Source organism: Odocoileus virginianus, chromosome 10, assembly GCF_023699985.2.
Source record: "Odocoileus virginianus isolate 20LAN1187 ecotype Illinois chromosome 10, Ovbor_1.2, whole genome shotgun sequence".
Taxonomy (NCBI): domain Eukaryota; kingdom Metazoa; phylum Chordata; class Mammalia; order Artiodactyla; family Cervidae; genus Odocoileus; species Odocoileus virginianus.
Window position 1 is genome coordinate 2,813,587 of NC_069683.1, and position 21,189 is coordinate 2,834,775.

General features: G+C 56.2%; 2 protein-coding genes across 3 annotated transcripts in view; one reads left to right on the forward strand and one right to left on the reverse strand.

Annotated features, from left to right (window-relative positions):
* The first annotated feature begins 1,275 nt into the window (after window positions 1-1,275).
* On the forward strand, window positions 1,276-4,808 carry LOC110150247 (proteoglycan 3). Its single transcript, XM_020913177.2, has 5 exons — window positions 1,276-1,396; window positions 1,831-2,129; window positions 2,610-2,741; window positions 3,876-3,987; window positions 4,750-4,808. The coding sequence occupies exons 1-5, from the start codon at window positions 1,336-1,338 to the stop codon at window positions 4,806-4,808; spliced, it is 663 nt and encodes a 220-aa protein (XP_020768836.2). The 5' UTR covers window positions 1,276-1,335.
* An 8,839-nt stretch (window positions 4,809-13,647) lies between these two features.
* The window catches only part of P2RX3 (purinergic receptor P2X 3), a 33,007-nt gene continuing 25,465 nt past the window's right edge, over window positions 13,648-21,189 (reverse strand). For both annotated transcript variants that reach the window (XM_070472926.1, XM_070472927.1), the window contains exons 9-12: window positions 16,124-16,217; window positions 15,793-15,858; window positions 15,132-15,209; window positions 13,648-14,734 (exon numbers count right to left, since the gene is read on the reverse strand). In XM_070472926.1, coding sequence (XP_070329027.1) covers window positions 14,621-14,734; window positions 15,132-15,209; window positions 15,793-15,858; window positions 16,124-16,217 — 352 coding nt within the window. In that variant the 3' untranslated portion in view covers window positions 13,648-14,620. The remainder of the gene's footprint in view (window positions 14,735-15,131; window positions 15,210-15,792; window positions 15,859-16,123; window positions 16,218-21,189) is intronic.

Genomic DNA, 21,189 nt, shown 5'->3' on the forward strand with positions numbered 1-21,189 from the left:
GGACATATCAGAGTGACAACGCTGCTAAACTTTCTACAAAACATAGGACAGCCACTCCGCCAACCCCCATCAAAGAATGATTTGACTCCCAACAATAATTGTGGAAAGGCTGAGAACATTGATTGAGAGCCACAGTATAAAGGAAAGAGCATACATCTTTCACATTATAGATGACAAAGAAATAGGCAGAGAGGAGAGGGAGAAACATGAAGAGTGTGAAGAAGGGAAAGAGCGGTTGAGACAGAGACACAGGGAGAGATGGTTTTGAGCCTTAAAGGCTCTGTAATCCCAGCTCCCCTACGTCCTGCCCAACCTTGGCAAGTCACCTGCTCTCTCTGAATCTCATTCTTCAAATCTGTGGAGTCGGGCTAATGGCACGTTCTTGTGGGACCGAGGTTAGGAAGGTGAGGATCGGGGATGTGTGCAGCCTGCCACATGGTCCACACAAGTGCTCAGGAGGGCCAAGCTGCCCCTTAGCCTGGCCCCTGCTCCCCCAGTCTCCCTGCTCCCAGGGATCCTCACGGCATTTGCTAGAACCCTGACCCAGGGAAGGCTGCTCCTGGGACTGAAGAGGACACTTTAGACCTGGATCCTTAGGGGCACTAATAAAAATTCACTTTGGACAGTAGTCATGGGGGGCTTCTGGAGAATACTAGGGTGTTTGGGCATCTATGTCCAAACAGGAGGCAGGTCCCTGAAGTCCCAGCAGAGTGCAGGGCTCAAGGGTGGGAGGACTGAGCCAACCTCTTATCAGCCCCACTGTCCAACCGCCTGAGCCTGGGGCAATCCTCCTGGCCTCTTCCCACTTCCCCAAAGCCCAGTATAAGGGCAGCTTCTGTGCGCTAACAGCCAGAAGCACTGAGAGTGGAGGCTTCAGACTCTCGGGAGGTAAGTGCTCCCTCGGCTTCCCCGGGAGGACAGGTCCGGGGCTGGGAAGAACCCAGGCTCTATGTGGGAAGCACCAGGGACTGCGGTCCTCCGTACCATGATGCCCACTGTCCTCCCGTTCTTCCCCAGTGTGTCTGACTCTGGCGCTGAAGGTGAGCACCCCTGTTCCTCTTGGGGCGGCGGTCTGAGCTGAGTGCTGTCCCGGGAGCCGCAAGGCACTCTCAGGGAAAGGGGCTCCTCTACTGGAGCTCCCGGCCCCCTGTTTGTCCCCTGATCCTCCAGCTCAGGGTCTGTTCCCTGGGGGACAAGGAAGCTCTCTCATTTGCCCTTTAATCTACCAGCTAAGCAAACACTGCCTCTCTACTGTGTTCCAGGGGCCGTGCAGACACAGGGGAAGTCCCCAGGAGAGAACGTGGAGCTGTGTGTCTGTCACAAGACTGCAGGGACATGAGAGGCTGCCTGCTCCTGCCCCTTCTCCTGCTGGGGACAGTTTCTGCTCTCTATCTGGGTGAGTCCTCCCCTCCCCTTCTCATCTGTTCTCCTTTCTCCTTTCCTGCATTCTTTTTTGCTCCTATGGGTCCAAGGCCACAGCCCCACTTCAGTTGCCCCAGCCCATCTCTAGTTAGATTTCTCCTGGACCCGGAGCTGTGACCTGAACTTTCCCTCAGGGCTCCTTTGCCAGGAAAAACACCCACTGTGAAGACGAGGCCTTCTCACATCTCTCACTCCCAAGTTACCCGCACATGGTGTCAGCCGGCTTTAGGGTCTCATGCAATTGTGTGTGTGATGCAACAATTCTGGCTCATCCAACCCCCAAGGGATCTTCCCGGTCTTTGGTCCCAGAGGGCGTCCCTAGGAGGACAGAGTGGAGGCATCAGAGCTGTCCGTGGTCCTGGAGGGAGGTGGTACCTTGTCTGAAGGCGGGTTATTTCTTTTTTGCAGAGAAGGATGCCCCCCATCTGGGTGGTCCGGAGACAAAGGCAGACCTGAGCCAGGATCTGGAAGGCTCAGGGGGGCAGGAAGGAGTGCTGGCCCTGAGTGGTGAGGTGCTTGAGTCGGGGGCACAGGAGGCCGAGGGCGCCCATGATGATGAGTTGGACTCAGAGTTAGACCCAGATGACTTTGATGAGGACGTGCAGTGCCCCAAGGAAGAGGAAACAGTGCGTCTTCCGGGCAGTCCTGAGTGCGAGAGCTGCCGCTACAGGGTTGTGCTGACTCGGAGGACGTTTAACGGAGCTCAGGTATATGGCACTGAGGCTGCTTCGGGGACCTGGGATGGAGAGACAGGATTGGATTCAATGTTCTGTTTCTTATTATTTAGACTACTGGTTCTCTTAGCCTAATATGCATCAGAAAAGAAAGTGAAAGAAAGAAAGTGAAGTTGCTCACTCGTGTCTGACACTTTGTTACCACATGACTGTAGCCTACTATGGTCCTCTGTCCATGGAATTTTCCAGGCAAGAATGCTGGAGTGGGTTGCCAGTTCCTTCTGTAGGGGATCTTCCCAACCCAGGGATCAAACTTAGGTCTCCCGCATTGCAGGAGGATTCTTGACCCGCTGAGCCACCAGGGAAGCCCACATAAAGGCACAAGAGATGGGATTCAGGCGGAGCAGCAAATACCTGATTTCTGATTTGCAAAGGGATGTGGGGTCTGTCCTGTAGACTCAGGCATTTAACAAGAAAACAGTGAATTTTCTCTCTTCCCTATTCTCTCTGCAGAGAATATGCAGGAAGTGCTACCGAGGCAACCTCGTCTCCATCCACAGCTTCAGTGTCAACACTCTCATCTATCGCTTGGCCGTAAGGACCAACCAAGCGCAGGTTTGGATCGGAGGCTTCATCAGAGGTCGGGTAAGTGAGGGGCCAGCGTCCAGGGGGAGGAAGCTCTTTCTTTCTGTCCTTTATAAAAAAGGTTGGTTTAATACTTGGGAAGTCAATCCCCTATCTTTTACAGCCTTTTTCATTTATTCATGTTTGGCTGCACCCAGGCTTTCTCTAGGTGTGGCTGGGCACTCTCTCGCTGGGGGATATGGGTTTCTTCTTGAGGTGGCTTTGCTAGTCGGGGCACACATAATCGAGAGCCCTGGCTCAGCAGTGGGAACAGAAGTAGGTGTTCTGCGTCACATGGGATCTTCCAGGACCAGGGATTGAACCCATGGCCCCTGCATGGGCAGGCAGCTTCTTCACCACTGGACCACCAGGGAAGGCCCAGGGTGGGTGGGCCTGATTGCCTCAAGGCACCACCTGCTCCCATCGAGCCTCATCCTGGCATCTGAAGCTGGCTTGTACTGACCTAGGAGGGGTGATGACTGAGCACTTCTCTTCCTCACCCATGTTCAGTGGCTTCATGCTTGCAGCTTGAAATCTGCCACGGTGGATGCATTTACACCAGAGAAATGGACAATTGTTATAAATCACATTTCTTTCTTCCCTCTGCCTCATAACTTCCACCAGAGCTGATTGTTGAAGGTCTATCAGCCCATCACTGGAGGCAGGAGGTAGAGTTCAGACCCAGCTCTGCCCGTTACTGGCTGAACGACTGTCCTCATCTCTAAGTGGGTCCTTCTCTGAGAGTGACCTTGGGGACTGTGACAGAATAAGTTCTGTTACATTGTCTGCTCACGTGTGGTTCAAGGACCAGCAGTATCAACATCACCTGGCACTTGTTGAAATACAGGATCTCGGGCCCCAACCCAGACCTCCTGAATCAGAATCCACATTTCCAGCAGACCCCTAGGAGATGCGTCTGCTCAGTGAAGTCTGAGAAGCCTCCAGTGTGTGGGAGCTGGAAGTGATGCTTGCTCTCCCACGTCATTGCCTGAGAACCCTGGGGCTGGGTCTGCACGGTGGGGTCCTGGCCAGGTGACACGGTGAGAGGAGATTACAGACACAGTGTCCAGAGAGATGCTCAGGGGACTTTCGGGAGCCCCAGCCTCTGTGTTCCTGGACCTCCGCCCTCTGACCCAGCCTCTCTCTTCTCTCTAGTTACGGTGCAGGAGATTTCACTGGACTGATGGGAGTTGCTGGAATTTTGGAATCTGGGCCAGAGGCCAGCCCAGGAATGGGAGAGGCCGCTGCGTGGCCCTGTGCACCAGAGGTGAGGGGGCCAGGGGCCCAGACAAGGGGGGGAGGTGGACTTGCACACACGTCCCCGTGAGCTGTACACACACGCCACCCCTCACACACCCTCCCCTCCTGGAGAACCCCGCCCTGTGTGTGAGCAGGGCTGAGGAGCAGGGATCCTCAGAGCCACAGTGAGGGGTCCTGGACGGGGCTGGGGGCTCTGTGTCCTCCAGACTCAGCGAGCCTCCTTCCCTTCCTCTGACGGGACGGTGACAAGGAGAGCGTGTGGGACAGATGGGAGGGACACTCGGGAATGGGCGGTGTGGCCGAGGGACATGGGAAGGAAAGACATGGGAACTAGGGCCAGCTGACAGATGATTCCCCAGCTCCCAACAGCACGGCTGCCCGACGTGCGGGAGTTTAGAATCGGGGGGAAGACCTTGCGGGCTGGGGTCAGATGGCCGAGGTCCACAGCTGGCTCTGCCACTTGTCTGCTGAGATCAGGGCGGGTTATCAGTCCCCTGAGCCTCAGTTTTCCCATCTGTGAAACGGGAGTGATGACAGCCCTGACCTCGTGGAGTCACTGTGAGGGTGAAAGCACAGTCCATAGGAAGCACTTAGCACTCTGCCTCTGCAAGGGAGGCGATCAGTGAACGTGGCTAGCTGGGACATGGGGAGACATACGGCCCTCAGCTTGGTAGGGAAAGGTGAGCTGAGAGGTGCCTGACAGGGCACTGGGGTGGGGGGACACAGGCCACACAGGTGTGCAACTGACATCGCTGTGCTCTGTCCCCAGGGGGTCGCTGGCGAAGAGCTCCGTGCAGAAGGCGGCTGCCCTTCACCTGCTCCTACTAAGCCAGAGATGGGAAATCCTCCTCCCCCCCTCCTGCCTGCCCTGTCTCTCCGTCGGCCCCCTTGTCCCCCAGCCTCCCCGGGTCATAAAGCCTCGTTCTCACAGCATCTCCTGACTGGTTTCTTCACTGCGCACTTTGGAGGAGTCCCCTGGGTTGGAAAATCCTGGAAGCCCTCGTTCTGGCTTTGCGGGCAGGGCGGGGGGACTTTGAGAAGTAACAGCTGGAGCGGGACTCCTGCCAGCGGGGCGGGAGAGGGGGGTGCTGGGGGGGTTTGGCTGCAGCAGCCCCTGGGGGCAGAGTGGGGGCCGGGCGGTGGGCCCAGGGTCTGGGGGAGGACACCTCTGTTGAGGGCCCCTCTTGGTTTGTATTCAATAAGGGCTGCAATTTCAGGGCGTATTGGCAGCTTTACAAAATGCAGGGGATATGTCGAATTTGAGAATTGGGAGGAGCCATGAGGTCACACCTGGGGCCCCCACATGATGGGGCAAGGAGAACGGGGTCTCTCAGAGCGCCTGGCTCTTCCAGCCCTGGTCTGTTTTCACCTCAGAGACTGGCCCTGTTTTCCATTCTCCCACCCGCCTGGTGCTTTCAGTCGCTCAGTCATGTCCAACTCCTTGCGACCCCATGGACTGCAGCACGCCAGACTCTCTGTCCTTTTCTAACTCCTGGAGTTTACTCAAACTCATGTCCATTGAGTCAGTGATGCCATCCAACCATCTCATCCTCTGTCGTCCCCTTCTCCTCCTGCCTTCAGTCTTTCACGGCATCAGGGTCTTTTCCAAAGAGTCAGTTCTTGGTATCAGGTGGCCAAAGTATTGGAGTTTCAGCTTCAGCATCAGTCCTTCCAGTGTATATTCAGGACCAAGTTCCTTTAGGATGGACTGGTTGAATCTCCTTGCAGTCCAAGGGACTCTCAAGAGTCTTCTCCAACTCCACAGTTCAAAGCAACAATTCTTTGGTGCTCAGCTTTCTTTATAGTCCAACTCTCACATTTGCACATGGTTACAGGAAAAACCATAGTTTTGATTATACCGATCTTTGTCAGCAAAGTGACAAAGTGCTTTTTAATATGCTATCTAGGTTGGTCATAGCTTTTCTCCCAAGGAGTATGTGTGTTTTAATTTTGAGGTGGCAGTCACCATCTGCAGTGATTTTGGGGCCCAAGAAAAGACGACCTGTCACTTCCACTTATCCCCTTCTATTTTGTAGAAAGTGATGGGACTGGATGCCATGATTTTAGTTTTCTGAATGTTGAGCTTTAAGCCAACTTTTCTCTCTCCTCTTTCACTTTTATCAAGAGGCTCTTTAGTTCTTCTTCAATTTCTGCCCTAAGGGTGGTGTCATCTGCATATCTGAGGTTATTGATATTTTTCTGGGGAATCTTCATTCCAGCTTGTGATTCATCCAGCCTGGCATTTCTCATGATGTACTCTGCATATAAGTTAAATAAGCAGGGTGACAATATAGCCTTGACATAATGCTTTTCCAATTTTGAATCAATCCATTGTTCCATGCCCAGTTCTAACTGCTGCTTCCTGACCTGCATATAGATTTCTTAGGAAGCAGGTCTGGTGGTCCAGTATTCCCATCTCTTTAAGAATTTCTCAGTTTATTGTGATCCATGCAGTTAAAGGCTTTAGCAATAAAGTCGATGTTTTCCTGGAATTCCCTTGCTTTCTCTATGATCCAAGGATGTTGGCAATTTGATCTCTGGTTCCTCTGCCTTTCCTGAGTCCAGCTTATACATCTGGAAGTTCTCGGTTCACATACTGCTGAAGACTAGCTTGAAGGATTTTATGCATTACCTTGCCAGTATATGAAATGAGCATAATTGCATGGTTTGAGCATTCTTTGGCATTGCCTTTCTTTGGGACTGCAATGAAAACTGACAATTTCCAGTCCTGTGGCCACTGCTGAGTTTTCCAAATTTTTTGGCTAATTGAGTGAAGCATTTTAACAGCATTATCTTTTAGAATTTTATATAACTCAGCTGGAATTCTATCACCTTCACTAACTTTGTTCATAGTGATGCTTCCTAAGGCCCATTTGACTTCACATTCCAGGACGTCTGGCTCTAGGTGAGTGGCTCTAGAGTCGTGATTATTTGGGCATTTAAGATCTTTTTGTATAGTTCCGTGTATTCTTGCCACCTTCTTAATTTGCTTCTGGTAGGTCCTTGCTGTTTCTGTCCTTTATTAAGCCCATCTTTACATGAAATGATCCCTTGATCTCTCCAATTTTCTTGAAGAGATCTCTAGTCTTTCACATTCTGTTGTTTTCCTCTATTTCTTTGCATTGTTCATTTAAGAGGGCCTTCTTATCTCTCCTTGCTATTCTCTGGAACTCTGAATTCGGTTGGGTATATCTTTCCTTTTCTCCTTTCCCTCTTGCTTCTCTTCTTTTCACAGCTATTTGTAAAGCCTCTTCAGGCAACCACTTTGCCTTCTTGAATGAATGTCTGTTTCTTTGTGATGGTTTTGGTCACTGCCTCCTGTCCAATGTTATGAACTTCTATTTATAGTTCTTCAGGTACTCTGTCTTCCAGATAGAATCCCTTGAATCTATTTGTCACCTCCAGTGTATAATCATAAGGGATTTGATTTAGATCATACCTGAATGGCCTAGTGGCTTTCCCTACATTCTTCAATTTAAGTCTGAATTTAACAATAAGGAGTTCATGATCTGAGCCACAGTCTGTTCCAAGTCTTGCTTTTTGCTGACTATATAGAGCTTCTCCATCTTCAGTTGCGAAGAATATAATCAATCTGATTTCAGTGTTGACCATTTGGTGATGTCCATGTGTAGAATCTTCTCTTGTGTTGTTGGAAGAGGGTGTTTGCTATGACCAGTGCATTCTCTTGGCAAAACTCTGTTAGCCTTTGCCCTGCTTCATTCTGTACTCCAAGGCCAAATTTGCCTGTTACTCCAGGTGTTTCTTGACTTCCTACTTTTGCATTCCTGTCCTCTGTGACAAAAAGGATGTCTTTTTTTCATGTTAGTCCTAGAAATTCTTGTAGGACTTCATAGAAGATAATTGGATTAAAAACTTACTGAGCATGGCCCTGCCCACCAGAGCAAGACCAGGTTTTTCCCACAGACGGTCTCTTCCATCAGGATGGTTCCACAAGCCTCTTATCCTGATCTGTCAGAAGGTAGACAGAAGAAGGAAGAACTACAAACCCAAAGACTCCAGAATAAAGACTCCAATCACAGAATGCTAAGCAAAATGATCACATGGATCATAACCTCATGTGGCTCAATGAACCTATGAGCCATGCCGTGTAGGGCCACCCAAGATGGACAGGTGATGGCAGAGAGTTCTGACAGAATGTGGTTCACTGGAGAAGGAAGTGACAAACCACTCCAGTATTCTTGCCTTGAAAACCCACGAACAGCATGAAGAGGCAAAAATATATGACACCAGAAGAAGAGCCCCCCAGGTTGAAAGGTGCCCAATATGCTACTGGGGAATAGCTTCAGAAATAATAAAGAGGCTGGGCTGAAGTGGAAATCCAGCTCAGCTGTGGATATGCCTGGTGGTGAAGGTAGAGTCCGACGCTGTAAAGAGCAATGTTGCATAGGAACCTGGGAGGTTAGGTCCATGACTCAAGGAAATTGGATGTGGTCAAGCACAAGATGGTAAGAGTGAACACTGACATTTTAGGAATCCATGAACTAAAATGGATGGGAATGGGTGTCTTTGATTCAGAATTTAATTCAGCCACCTGTGGGTGAGTCCAAGGCCCAGCTTGTTCTGAGACAGCTCCCCGACCCCGTCCTCATGGGAGGCTGTCCTCCTCACTGCCCCTCCATCATGCGTCCCCTCTCTTGCCCCTGCCCAGCTCCCCTCCCTGGAGGGGCCACAGTCTCAGCAGGGAGCTGCCTCGCTCCCCAAGGGCCTCGGGGCCCAAGTCAGGCCGTGTGCAGCCTGGTGGCTCCAGGGCTGGCTCTCCAGCCCCGGGTCTCCCTGCTTCTCGCATTTTCTCAGGTCCTGGGGTCATGGAGACAGAACAGCGTTCCTGCTCTTAGCTTCATCCCAGGCTGGGCTCTAGGAAGGGTCAGAGCTTGATGAGGCAAGGTGAGACTGCAAACTGGTGTTCAGAGGGCAGAGAGCCCTGGGTGGTGAGAGAGAGTGAGAGAGACTTCCTGGGGGTGTGGTTCTCCGTGGGGCCCAGGAAGCGTGTGCAAGGATGCCTGGGGCACACATGTGCACAGGTGTGTGGGTGTCTTCGTGTGTGCATGAGTCAGTCTTCAGACACCTGTATATATCTGTGCATATGTGGACCTGGACTTTTAAATATGCATGAACCTGTGTGAGCCGGCGTGTATTAGTGTGTGGCTCGTGTGCACATTTTCAACGTCTCTATGGAGACGACTGTATGTCTGTGTACCTCCCTGAGAGTGTGCATCTGTGTCACTCTGTACCTTAGACACCTGAGTCTGTGTCCGCACACCTCTGTGTACCACTGTGTCTTTGGCCAGCATGTTTGGGAGTGTGTGTGTCTGAACAGATCTGTGTGTGTGTATCTATCTGTACAGGCCTCGGATGAGGTGTGGAGTTTTAGGACTCCACGGTCTGGGGACTTCCCTGGTGGCCCGCAGGGTAAGACTCTGCTCTCCTAAAGCAGGAAGCCCAGGTTCGATCGCTGGCTGGGGAACTAGACCCCACACGCCTGCTGCAACTCGGAGCTCGCGTGCCGCAATGAGGACCCCAAGAGCCATGACTAAGACCCAGGGCTGCCAAAAGAAACAAAGAAGCTTAAATTTAAGGAAATCCAGTTTTGCCAGCTGTGCTTCGCTTCTAAAGGCGCAGACAGGATGGGAGACCCGCAGTGGGAGTGGCTGGTGCTGAAGCCGCAGGGTTGAGGCCTGCGGACATGAGGAGGCCTCTGGCAACGGGAGAACGGGCCTTGGCGTTGCCTTAACCGCACCAGGGCTAGGTCCTGGGGACTGCCCCCGGGTGATGAGGCCTGTCCTCAGTGCAGGGGTCTGTCCATCTGCCTTGGATGGAGATTGGGTCAGGCGGCTTCTAATCACAGCATCTCAGTTTCTCCAAAGGCAGCGAAGGGGAGCTGCCCTGGGGTCAGGCCTCACCCGGGTCCCTGCATTACAGACTGCAGCAGCCTAGTCCTTTTTGTTTTTTTTAGAATTGATTTACTTCGAGTTGGCTGCGCCGGGCCTTCGTTGCGGGCACAGGCTGTCTGGTTGCAGTGAGCGGGGCCACTCCTCACTGGGGCGCTCGGGCCGCTCACCGCGGGGCTGCTCCGGTTGCAGAACACGGGCTCCAGGCCCATGGGCTTGAGCTGCTCCACCGCAGGTGGCATCTTCCCGGCCCAGGGATCAAACCTGTGTTCCCGTGCTGGCAGGCAGAGTCTTCATCTGCTGCGCCACCAGGGAAGTCCAACAAGCCAGCTCTCAAGACCGTCCTTCTCACAGAAGCGGAAGCATGGGGAGGGGTGGTGGGGGGGGCGGAGGCTGAGCTCTGCACGGGGCTCCGGGGCTTGCTGAATGGCGGTGAAGGTGAGAGCGTCACTCGCCCAGTCGTGTACGACTCTGCGCGACCCCACGGACTGTAGCCCGCCAGGCCGCTCTCTCCATGGGAGTTCTCAGGCAAGAATCCTGGCGCGGGTCGCCATCCCCTTCTCCAGGGAATCTTCCTGACCCAGGGGCTGAACCCAGATCTCCCACATTGCAGGGAGATGCTTTACCGTCTGAGACACCAGGGAAGCCAGACTTCCTCCTCTCGGCTTCACTTATCTCCTTGATGGGCGATGGGCTCTAGCTAATCCCGGTGTCCCAATATACTGCCAGCCAGGGTCAGAGGAGGAGGGAGGGAGGAGAAAGGCATGGCAGAAGGGTTCAGATCCTTCCAGACTGAAGCTCGCTTGAGGTAGGCCAGGGTAGTACATGAGATAGGCTTCAAGTGTCCAGTCCTGTCTGTTATTCACCCTCAAGTTCAACCATTATATATTCATTCCCTTGACTGCTTAAGGCCTTTCAACTCTGAAGTCCTTGACTAAAAAGCAAATATTCTTAGGAGAAGAAATTCCTGAGTGTGTTGTCTGTTAACGCCTCTGGGAGATTGATTGAAAACTTGCCAAGAAAAAGGTTTTGTGAGAAGGAACACAGAAGGGAAAAATGTGTGTAACTGTTGGCACACATGTTGGTGGGAGGGGGTTGTGGAGAAGAAAAGCTATTAGAAAGGAGCCAATGAAGCCGATGTGTTCACCGTTTTCTCTTCCTGGGCACCTGGGAAGGCTATATTTCCCCGGTGTTCTTTGTAGTAAACCTGGATTCTACAGCACAGCACTGATTCTGACCGGTGGGAGGCGGTTGGAACTGATACGAAGGCCAGGCCTGGCATTTATTTATTTACTTATTAAATATTTATTTTCTTATTTGGCTGCACTGGATCTCAGCTGCGGCACGCTGGATGTTCAATCTTCATTGCCCATGAGAACTCTTAGTTGTGGTGTGTGGGATTTAGTTCCCTGACCAGGGATCGAGCCCAGGCCCCCTGCACTGGGTGACATGGAGTCGTAGCCACGCAACCACCAGGGACATCCCAGGCCTGGCCTTAAGTGACCCTCTGTGGTCACCCTTGACCTTCCAGTTCTCACTTCCCTTGTCGTAGTGATCTGGGGGTCTACCTGTCTCAGACAGCACAGCTACAAAGTGGAAGGGGCTGTCTGACCTACTTCACTGTACAACATCCTGAGATGTCACAATTTGTTCCTGCAGCAAAATCTGGTTTTGCCTAACATACAGAGAAGAAGGGACCAACAAATTTCTTCATTTTCCCCAGCCGGATGTGGCATGCAAATCGAGATCCCAGACTCCGGGGTGGTAAAGTTCTGGGTTCGAGTCCCAGATCTACCATTTTAGTCTAAAACCTTAGCCTCAATTTCTTCAACAAAACGAAAGTTAAATTAGACACAGCCTACTTCTCATTTGACCCACGGCTTGGCAATGCTGGGTTATCACGGACTGTAAGCTTTGCTGCTGAGCTGTTAGGAATGAGTGTGGGTTCTGGTTCAAATGTCCACGTATTGCAGATTTCTTTTTTATCAGGATTAATGACAAAATCACAGCAAGCTGTACCTGGTAGCTCAGACGGTAAAGCGTCTGCCTGCAATGTGAGAGACCTAGGTTCAATTCCCAGGTCGGGAAGATCCACTGGAGAAGGAAATGGCAACCCACTCCAGTACTCTTGCCTGGAAAATTCCATGGATGGAGGAGCCTGGTAGACTACAGTCCATGGGGTTGCAATGAGTCAGACACGACTGAGCAACTTCACTGGTTCACAGCAAGCTTGGGCTTCCCAGGTGGCACTAGTGGGATAGAATCTGCCTGCCATGTAGGAGATGCAGGAGACGGGGGCTCGATCCCTGGGTCGAGAAGATGCCCTGGAGAAGGTACTGGCAGCCCACTGCAGTGGACAGAGGACCCTGGTGGGCTGCAGTCCGTGAGGCCGCAGACAGCTGGACACAGCTGAGCACAGCACGGGGTGGATGGGGTTCGGGGGAGGAGTCACGCGCGTGCTGAGCACACGCGATGCGGCAGAGCTGAGTTAGTGCTGGCAGAGCTGAGTTAGTGCTGGGGCTGCCCCTGAGAGCAGCCCTGAGTCTTGCACAGGGACCGGTGACCTAGTTCGGCCGTGGGAAAGACAACATCAAGGTCACACATCCACGAGTTCAGGCCTGGGATGGGCTGGGGCACCTGAAGGAGGACCGACGCGGTCTGGAGGGAAGGGGGGCTGCAGGAGGGGGTGCCCCCAGGACAGAGCCACCTCAGTCCCCTCATCAGAGAACAAGCAGCGCTGTGACCACAGCCTCCTGAGAGCTGGGTTCACCAGGAACGCTGGTGGGGCTCCTGGCTGCAAAGGTCAGCTCTGCCTCACTGATATCTCTGTTGCTCAGGTCTCCAGACGCTGCCTCCTCCCCTGGCTGTCCCCTGGGGAGGTGTCGCCCCAGCATCCTGATGACGGGGCGGGGGGAGGGTGAACAGAAGGCAGAGCAGGAAAAAGGGTGACAAGCCCCCTGTGGGGAAATCTCTCCCCTTCTCCCCATGGGGTGGGGGTCACAGGGGTCAGGCCTTCCCAAACGACTCCCCCAGCTGCCCTGACCCCCATTTCCCCGCACCTTCTCTGGAGGGACCAGCCCTCCCTGTATAATCAAGCTCTGCTAAGACCCCATGGTCTGGCCTGGGCGCCCACCTTTCTGTGGCATCTCCCGTGAAACTGGTGGAACTCCTACTTCAGAGCGTTCAGCGGCACGAGCACTTTCCCACGCCTAATGTAGTCTTTTCCAAAAGACAACACACACACCGTATGCCTCAGGCCTCCTAAGGGCTTCCTGGGGGCGCTGGTAGTAAAGAACCCACCCGCCAAAGAGGGAGATGTAAGAGACCGTGGTTCGATCCCTGGGTCGGGAAGATGCCCTGGAGGAGGGCATGGCAGCCCACCCCAGGAGTCTTGCCTGGAGAACCCCGTGGACAGAGGAGCCTGTTGGGCTCCATACAGTCCACAGGGTCTCGGGGTTGGACACGACGAGTGGCTTAGCACATGCTTCATGAGGCTCAGCTGGACCTGTCCTGAGCTCTGCCCTGGTGCCCTTTCTGGGCCCCTACCGCAGAAGGGAGGGGGCGAGTGGGCATGGGGAGGCAGCCGGGCTGCCGGCGTCCGCTCCTGGCTCCCCGCCACCCCCAAGCGGCAGGACGCCTCTGGTTTGCTAACTGTAGGACCGTGGACTGAGCCATTTCCACGGCCTCAGTTTGCGCATCTGTAAGGAAGAGAATCAGACAAGAGGGTTCCTAAAGCCCCTTTAGTTTCTGACGTCAGAAGACCGACCACTTTGTTCGGGCCCTGCAGGGACAGGCCCGCTGACCAGCTGCTCACCCGACCCTTTCGTCCATGTGATGGAGAAGACCCGCTGACCTCCTGGAACAGGGCACCAGGTAGGAAGCCCACCCTGCCCCGGGCAAGGGAGTGGGCACCTAGCTGGGCTCCTGAGTGGGGGCCCGGATGTGCACGACCCTGTGGGGATCCCAGAGAAAACGAGAAGATTCCCTTCTCCGGCTTGAGGTGAGGGAAGGAAAAATTCACCGACGGTTACGTCTCCTGTTTCCTTCTGGGTCTGGGATCCACCCAAGTCAGAGAAAGGGACCCTGCACCCCCGTCTGACACGGGGCCTGCCTGAGCTCCTGGGGACTGCAAGGGCCGCACTCGTGAGGAAGTGGGAACGATCGTGGTCGTGGTCGGGGAGGCTGAAGCGGAAGGGCGGATGCCTCCGGGTGTCCCCTGTCTCCTGGTGGGGTGGAGGTGATGGAGTGAGTCAGACCCCGGTTCAAAGCCCAGCTCTCTCGCTTCCGGGCTGTGTGTCCCAGGGCAAACGACTAAGCCTCTCTGAGCTGCCGTTTATCTTCAGAAGAGGGAACCTAATATCTACCTCGCAGGACTATTCTAAGGAGTAAATGAGCTAACACGTGTGAAGGTGCCTGGGCTTGGTGGCCTCCCGTGGCCCATGGTCATTCCTATTTTTGTCTCTACTCTTTGGAAGGGGGATGGCCAGGTGCCACCGCCCCGGGGGTCCTGGGAAGCAGAGCGGGGTGGGGCAGAGGGTGAGGTGAGATGGGGTCTTTGTGGGAGCAGGACGCCTCTGCAGGGCAGCGGTCAGACCCAGGCCTTGGCTGTGGCCCCAGGGGGTGAGCAGCGGAAATGAGAGCCCCTCTCCCTCCCATCCCCCCACGCCCCGCGGGGTCCCCCATGGGGAGGCTGGGAGCCCAAGGCTGAGCTTGCAGCTGGCGGGAGAGGCCCTAGTGGCCGATAGAGTAGGCGCCCGAGTCCGTGGACTGCTTCTCCTCCGTGGTCTGGTCGCCAGTGTCCGCCGGGTGGGCAGAGGTGGAGACCCTCAGCGTGGTCTCGCTCACCTGCAGGCAGAAGCGCTGGCATGAGTGGGCTCCGACCGCGGGCGGGGTCCTCCCGTGGGCCACCGTGTGGCGGACTCAGCCGTCGGGGCTCACGGGTGGGTCCGAGGGGAGCCAGGGCAAGTCGCTGTGACTCCAACATTCTTCCCATGCAACTCAAGGGCAAAGCGAGCCCCGAGGCAAGACACAGCAGGGTCTGCCCACCCCGAGGGAGGACGAGTGGGCGGGGATGCTGAGAGCGATGACCTCGCCCCGCGCTCGGCCAAGGTCCGCCCCGTCGGACACCCCCCCTCCCCAGCCCAGTGAATGCCCCTTCGTGGACCCAGGACAGTCCGGGGTCCAGCTCCCCCCCTGCCCCGTTCCCCTGCCTCTCGTGGACCCCCTGCCCCCCACCACTGACCTCCTCGAACTTCCTGGCCTTGTACTGGTCGGCCCCCTTGAGGAAGTTCAGCAGGATGATGTCGCACAGGACGGTGCCCTGGAGGAACAGCGGGGGGGCTCTGAGCGCTGCGGGGTGGGGGGGCGCGGGGGAACAGGCTGGTGGGACAGTGGGGGGCTTTGAGCGCTGTGGGCGAGGGGGTGGGGGGCAGGGTGGCGGGAGGCTCAGGCAGGGGCAGGGCTGCCCTGGGGGTGCGGCGAGCGCTCCAGAGCCGCCGGCTGACGTTTCCTTTAGGAAAACGTCCAAAGGCTTTGCTCTGTCTCTGGGACCCACCTCCGCTGCTCAGGACGGTGGGCCCACCCTGAAATGCACTGGGAGAAGCCGAGGAAATGTGGAGGGCGGGAGGGCGTGTGCCCGACCCCAGGGAGCAGGGCTCTGGGCCGGCTTGGCTCTCGGGTCTGGGAACCCTGGGGTCTCCTCCCCACCACCCCAAACCCCGTCACCTTCACGGTGATGGGGAACAGGGACTTGGTAACGGGGTGGGGGTGGGGCGCTGGCCACGTGGGCGCCAGGACAGGAGATGCTGGCCCAGCGCGGAGGGGATGGCTCTAGGCAGAAGAGGGTCCCCCGCCTCCCCCCCCCCCAGCCCCGGGCCTGACCAGCCTGGAGGGCCCGCACTCACCACTCCCACCGAGGTGAAGGCCGCCACGGAGCTGATGATGGTGGGGATGATGTTGAACTTGCCAGCCTGGTGCACAAAGACCAAGGTGAGCGCGCAGGGCGCTCAGCAGGTCCGGGTGAGGCCTGAGGCTAAACTTGGGGCTCCCAGTCAGGGCGGCCGTGGAGCCAGAAGGCCTCTCGGGGCATCAGTGTGCACCCCCCACCCCGACCCCCGCTGCGTAATGTGACCAGCGAGGGTCTCTGGGCGGGTCAGCCGCAGAACCCGGCCTGAAGGAGCGTCTGAGGGCCCAGAAAGGACCTGCATCTCGCCCCGCCCCCGGCCCAGGACTCACGTCTCCGTACACCAGCACGTCGAAGCGGATGCCGAAAGCCTTCAGCAGGGTGCGATACTCACTCCCATTGTCCGTCTTGTAGTACTTGGCGAACCTGGAGGCCAGAGCGGGAGGCGCGGGCCCGCTGTGGGCGCCTGTCTCTCCCGCTTGGACCCTCAGGATCCCCTGGAGCCCTGCAGCCCTCGTTCACCGCCCAGCCCTGCCTGACGGTGGGGCGGGACGCCCGCCGCGGTCCTCCCCGTGTGGTCAGCTGGCCGCCTGCACAGCCATCACCTTGGAGGGGTTTGTTAAGGAGGCAGATCTCCAGGTCCTGCCCTGAACCCAGAGAACCAGCATCTCAGGACTAGGTCCCGGGAGGCTGCCTTCTAAAAATCTGATTCCTCTAAGTGAGTCTGATGTGTGGGAAAGTGTGAGCCCCGTTGGACTCCCGGCTTCCGCGGTTCTCCCTCTTTGGGAGTCCTCTCCCAGACGGGTGTGCCCATTGCCGTGGGCGGCTCGGCCTGCTTGGATTCAAAGCCTGCTTCTGCCACTTGCCAGCTACGCAGCGTGGGGCAGTCACTTAACCTGAGACTCCATTCCTTCATCTGTGAGTGAGCAGAGTACAGAAGCCCTGCTCCTAAGCGCTGCCATGAAAACGGAGTGAAGTCACACATGTCAGGGGCTGAGAACAGGGTCTGGAACAAAGTCAGCACCAGGGAAGGCTTCCTGGCGCTGATACTGTGAAGAAACACACTGATCCCTAAAGTGCTTTTATAGGGCGGCTTTAAAACTGCTTTTAGGAACTTCCTGGTGGTCCACTGGTTGGGACTTTGTGCTTCGAATACAGGGGACCCAGGTTTGAACCCTGGTCAGGAAACTAAGATCCCACATGACACGAGGCATGGCCAAGATTGATGATGATGATGATGATGATGATGATAATAAATGCTTTTAGACACCGCATCTCAGAAGCCAGTGGGATAAGGGTGTGACTGCCCTATTTTTCAAACGAGGCTCGAGGGGTTAAATGACTGGTTCGGGGTGACTCAACTGGCTGAGACCTAGCGCTGGATTTGCCCGGTTCAAGCACTTGCTCTCTGAGCGTCCCTGGCCGGGACTGCTGTGTCCGCCGGGAACTGCGGGAGCCTGAGCAGAGGGGTCACGTTTCACCCTCACTGAACACAGCGAGGCGGGCGTCACCCCGTTTGAGTATGCCTATGGTGGTGAAGGCATCTACCGGCCGTCTCGCAGTCAGCCAGGGCTTGAGTTGCATTTGTCTCTGGGCTTCTAAAGCCAGCGCGTTTCCTTCTACGTGGTTACGGGTGAAACTAACTCTGCGTGTGTGTGTGAGCGTGTGCCCACTCGTGTCTGGCTCTCTGCAACCCATGGACTGTAGTCTGCCAGGCTCCTCTGCCAAGGGATTCTCCAGGCAAGGATGCTGGAGTGGGTTGCCATGCCCTCCTCCAGGGGACCTCTCCTACCCAGGATGGAACCTGCGTCTCTTACGTCTCCTGCATCGGCAAGTGGATTCTCTACCACTGGTGCCGCCTGGGAAACGAGCCCCAGCGAAGGGTAATCTTTCTGGGCTGCCGCCCCAAAGTGGTAACACAGGCTCCTGATGTCAGCATCCCAGGAAGAGGGTGAGGACTCGGTGAGGGGGTGACCGAGAAGGGACACGGAGACCTCTGCAGCTGTGTGGCGTCCACGTCGGTCCTTCTCTCAGGTGCCTCCCTTTCAGTGTTTCCAGTCCCCAGAGGCCCCCAGGCCCGTCCTGGGCCTCTCTCAGAACAGGGGACAGCTGAGAAACTCACTCCCTGGAAGTGTCCGGCGACCGACACGAAGCCCCTCCCAGGGATGCTTGCTTTCCAAACCGTCCAGCGGGGAGAACGAAGCGCTGAGCCCGAGGGGACAGGTAACGGAAGGATCACAGCGGGGGGAGAAGGTCACTTGTCGGGGGTCGAGAGACCTTAAATCGTAGATGTCGGCTACTGTCGCCGCTGGCTTGTGGCTTCCTGTGCGGCTCATTGGTAAAGAATCCGCCTGCCCGTGCAGGAGCCTCGACTTCAGTCCCTGGGTGGGGGGAGCTCCCCTGGGGGAGGAGTTAGCACCCCGCTCCGGTGTTCTTGCCTGGAAAATTCCATGGACAGAAGAGCCTGGTGGGCCACAGTCCGTGTGATCGCAGAGTCGGACAGGACTGCGGGACACATCCAGCACGCACGTCAGCTCTGGGAACCCGGGGTCAGGCAGAAGCGAGCTTAAATCTGGGCTCCACCACCACAGGCTGCAGGTCTGCGCTCTTTCCTGGGACTCAGCCCCTGGGGCTTCACTTCCGACGTCTATAACCCGGGGGGTGCTGAGACCTCCTCCGCAGTCAGTGAGAGGGGTGACCCCGAGCCCCACCACGAGGTGGGCGTGCTCCTGACCTCCGAGTCGGACGTCCTCTCTGCCCTTCTCTGCAGAGACCGCTCCTGCCCAGGCCCCCGCCCTCTGGGTCGGGGTGGTCCTGCCGGTGGGAGGTGCCCATGGGTGGCCAGAGGGTGAAGGGAAGGCAGGCAGGGTGCTTTTTGTCTCCCGGCTCCTCTGCGGGGCCTGTAGCCAGGCTGGCCTCCCGCCTGAGGCCCAGAGTCTGCAGAGCGGCCTGCCCACCTCTGTGAAGAGTGCATCCATGCAGTCACCCCTTTTGAGACCCCTAACTGTTCCCTCCCGGGACTCCAGCCCTCCCCTCCTCCACTTCACAGGCAGGAAGCTCGGGCCTGGAGAGCTTTGTCTGGGTCGGGGGGAGCATGGGGAGAGGGGGTCCACCTTCGATTTCTGCCTGTGCCTGAGGGAAGCACCTGTTCACTGTTGGAGGCCTTAGACAGGCTGAAAGGACCCAGGGAGAAAACGGCCGCTGGGGAGGCTGACCCGGGCTCGTGTTTCCTGCGGGGGCTCTGCAGCTGGAGGGAGAGGCCGGGAAGACAGAAGGGTCTTCCTGACAGTGGTAGAATGAACCCAGGCCTGGGAAGGAGGCTGCAAGAAGGGCAGCCACTTAACCCCATGGGCAAAGCCTTGGTGGGGGAGTTCCCTGGCTGGCCAGTGGTTAGGACGTGGTGCTTTCACTGCTGGGACCCAGGTTCAATTCCTGGTCGGGGAACTGAGATCCTGCAAAGTGTGCAGTGTGGCAAAAAGACTTGGAGGACAAGGAAATATGGCAGCAGCTACCTCATCCTCAAAAGTATGGTAAGTATCAGAACTTCCCTGGTGGTCCTGAGGCTATGAGTCCGCGCTCCCAGTGCAGGGGGCCTGGGCTTGATCCTTGGACAGGGAACTATATCCTGCGTGCCGCCAATAAGACCTGGTGCGGTCAGATAAAGAAGTATGTAAAAGAAGATTAGGGCCAGTATGGTCTGGGTGGAGGCAGCAGAGAGCTTCACAGAGCAAGGCAAAAAGCACCAAGCTTGAGCCAGACCAGCTGTAACAGAGTAGGATGAACACCAGAAAGGAAATCATTCCTGTAAAGATGAGGAGGCCCCAGAACCTAATTCTGCCAGCAGGCCTCACGGGAGAGCTCAGGAAGTTTGCAGAAGAAGTGTCTGGTGTGGGCAGAAGGCTCCAGAAGGTCCTCGCTGCGGCTTTCTCAGGCTGGCCCAAGGCCACGTATGAAGCATCTCCATCTCCACATCCACATTTATAGAGCAGCAGAAAAACATGCACGTCTCTTGAGCTTCTCAGGAAATCTCAAGAAGAAGGCAGTGTCGGCCCATTTTGCAGATGGGGAGACAGCTGACAAGGTCGTTTGCCTGAACTGGAATTCCGATGCACACTTGCAACTCCTCAATCTGTGCTCTCCGCCAGAGCTATCCTGCCTCTGGGCGCTAAGTGGCCCTAATTATTCTTTGGTTCTTTCCTTCTTTGGGAACGACACAGCAGCCCTTGCGCTGGATCTGAAAGCCCTTCTGTGTTCTGCGTTCTGTCTCAGGTCACTGGAGTATTCAGGGCCCTTGTCTGAAACACGCGGCAGTGAGGGCTGGGGTCGGGGCAGGCGGGGGTCACAGACGCGCAGGGCCGAGACCGGGACCGTGCTCCTGAGGTCTGCGTCCCCGGCTCACGGCCGCAGCCGTGGGAAACGCTCGGACGTGGGCTCGGAGAACAAAAAGTCGGTATCCTGGGTACCGCCGCTCGGAGCACGGCTGGCTAAATTTATCTTGGGAAGGAATGTGAAGGGAACAGAGAGAAGAACCAAAGCGGACTTGGTTTCCCTCCAGCACCTGCCTTCCAAGAGGCAGTGAGCACGCTCAGATCATTATCTCGCCGCCCACACGCCCTCAGAGGAGGCTTGGCAGGGATGGTTCTCCTCCCAGGAGGGCGGGAGGAGGAATGGCTTTCGTCCGGGGGGTGAGGGGGAGGCCCCGGCGTCCTGACTTCTGCACTTGGTGTGGCCGGGTGGCGGGGAATCACAGCATCTGGCCCCACCCTGCGGCAGAGACAGGCTCCGTGTGCACCAGGGTCAGGGTTATCTTCCACCCAGCTGGACCGGGTTTCCCAGCCGCCTTGCCTTTATCTGGGCCCCCGGGACCAGTTCTTGTCAACAGACTGTGAAGAGAGATGAGGTCTCTTACCGCTGGGTTGGGGTGTGTGAGGGCTGTGTGTCACCCTCGCGGCCGGGTGCTCAGGAGCCGGGGAGAACTCAGACCCCAGAGGAGGCTGACCCCAGGGTGGCAGGACCCCAGAGGACTGCACACAGCTCTCCTCCCATCCTGACCCACAGGGCAAGGCGTAAGCCTCTGCTGAGCCTCTGAGCTGCAGGGGCTATTTGTTACAGCAGCTAGCAGTACTTACCCTGACTACTACAAACTCCTCCCTCACAGTTCGGTCACTGGGAAAGACTCTGCCTGCACTGCAGGAGACCCGGGTTCGATTCCTGGGTTGGGAAGATCCCCTGGAGAAGGGAACGGCAACCCACTCCAGTACTCTTGCCTGGAGAATCCCATGGACAGAAGAGCCTGGTGGGCTACAGTCCATGGGGTTGCAAGTTGGTCACGACTTAGCAACTAAACCACCATCATCATGTCACAGCTCAGAAGACTGAGGCTCAGAGGGAAGAAGTG

Bases quoted from the DNA above. Each gene is read 5' to 3' on its own strand.
- LOC110150247 (XM_020913177.2), top strand. From the start codon at position 1,336: ATGAGAGGCTGCCTGCTCCTGCCCCTTCTCCTGCTGGGGACAGTTTCT. The intron at 1,397-1,830 runs GTGAGTCCTCCC...TCTTTTTTGCAG, and splicing joins AGTTTCTGCTCTCTATCTGG to AGAAGGATGCCCCCCATCTG. The intron at 2,742-3,875 runs GTAAGTGAGGGG...TCTTCTCTCTAG, and splicing joins GAGGCTTCATCAGAGGTCGG to TTACGGTGCAGGAGATTTCA.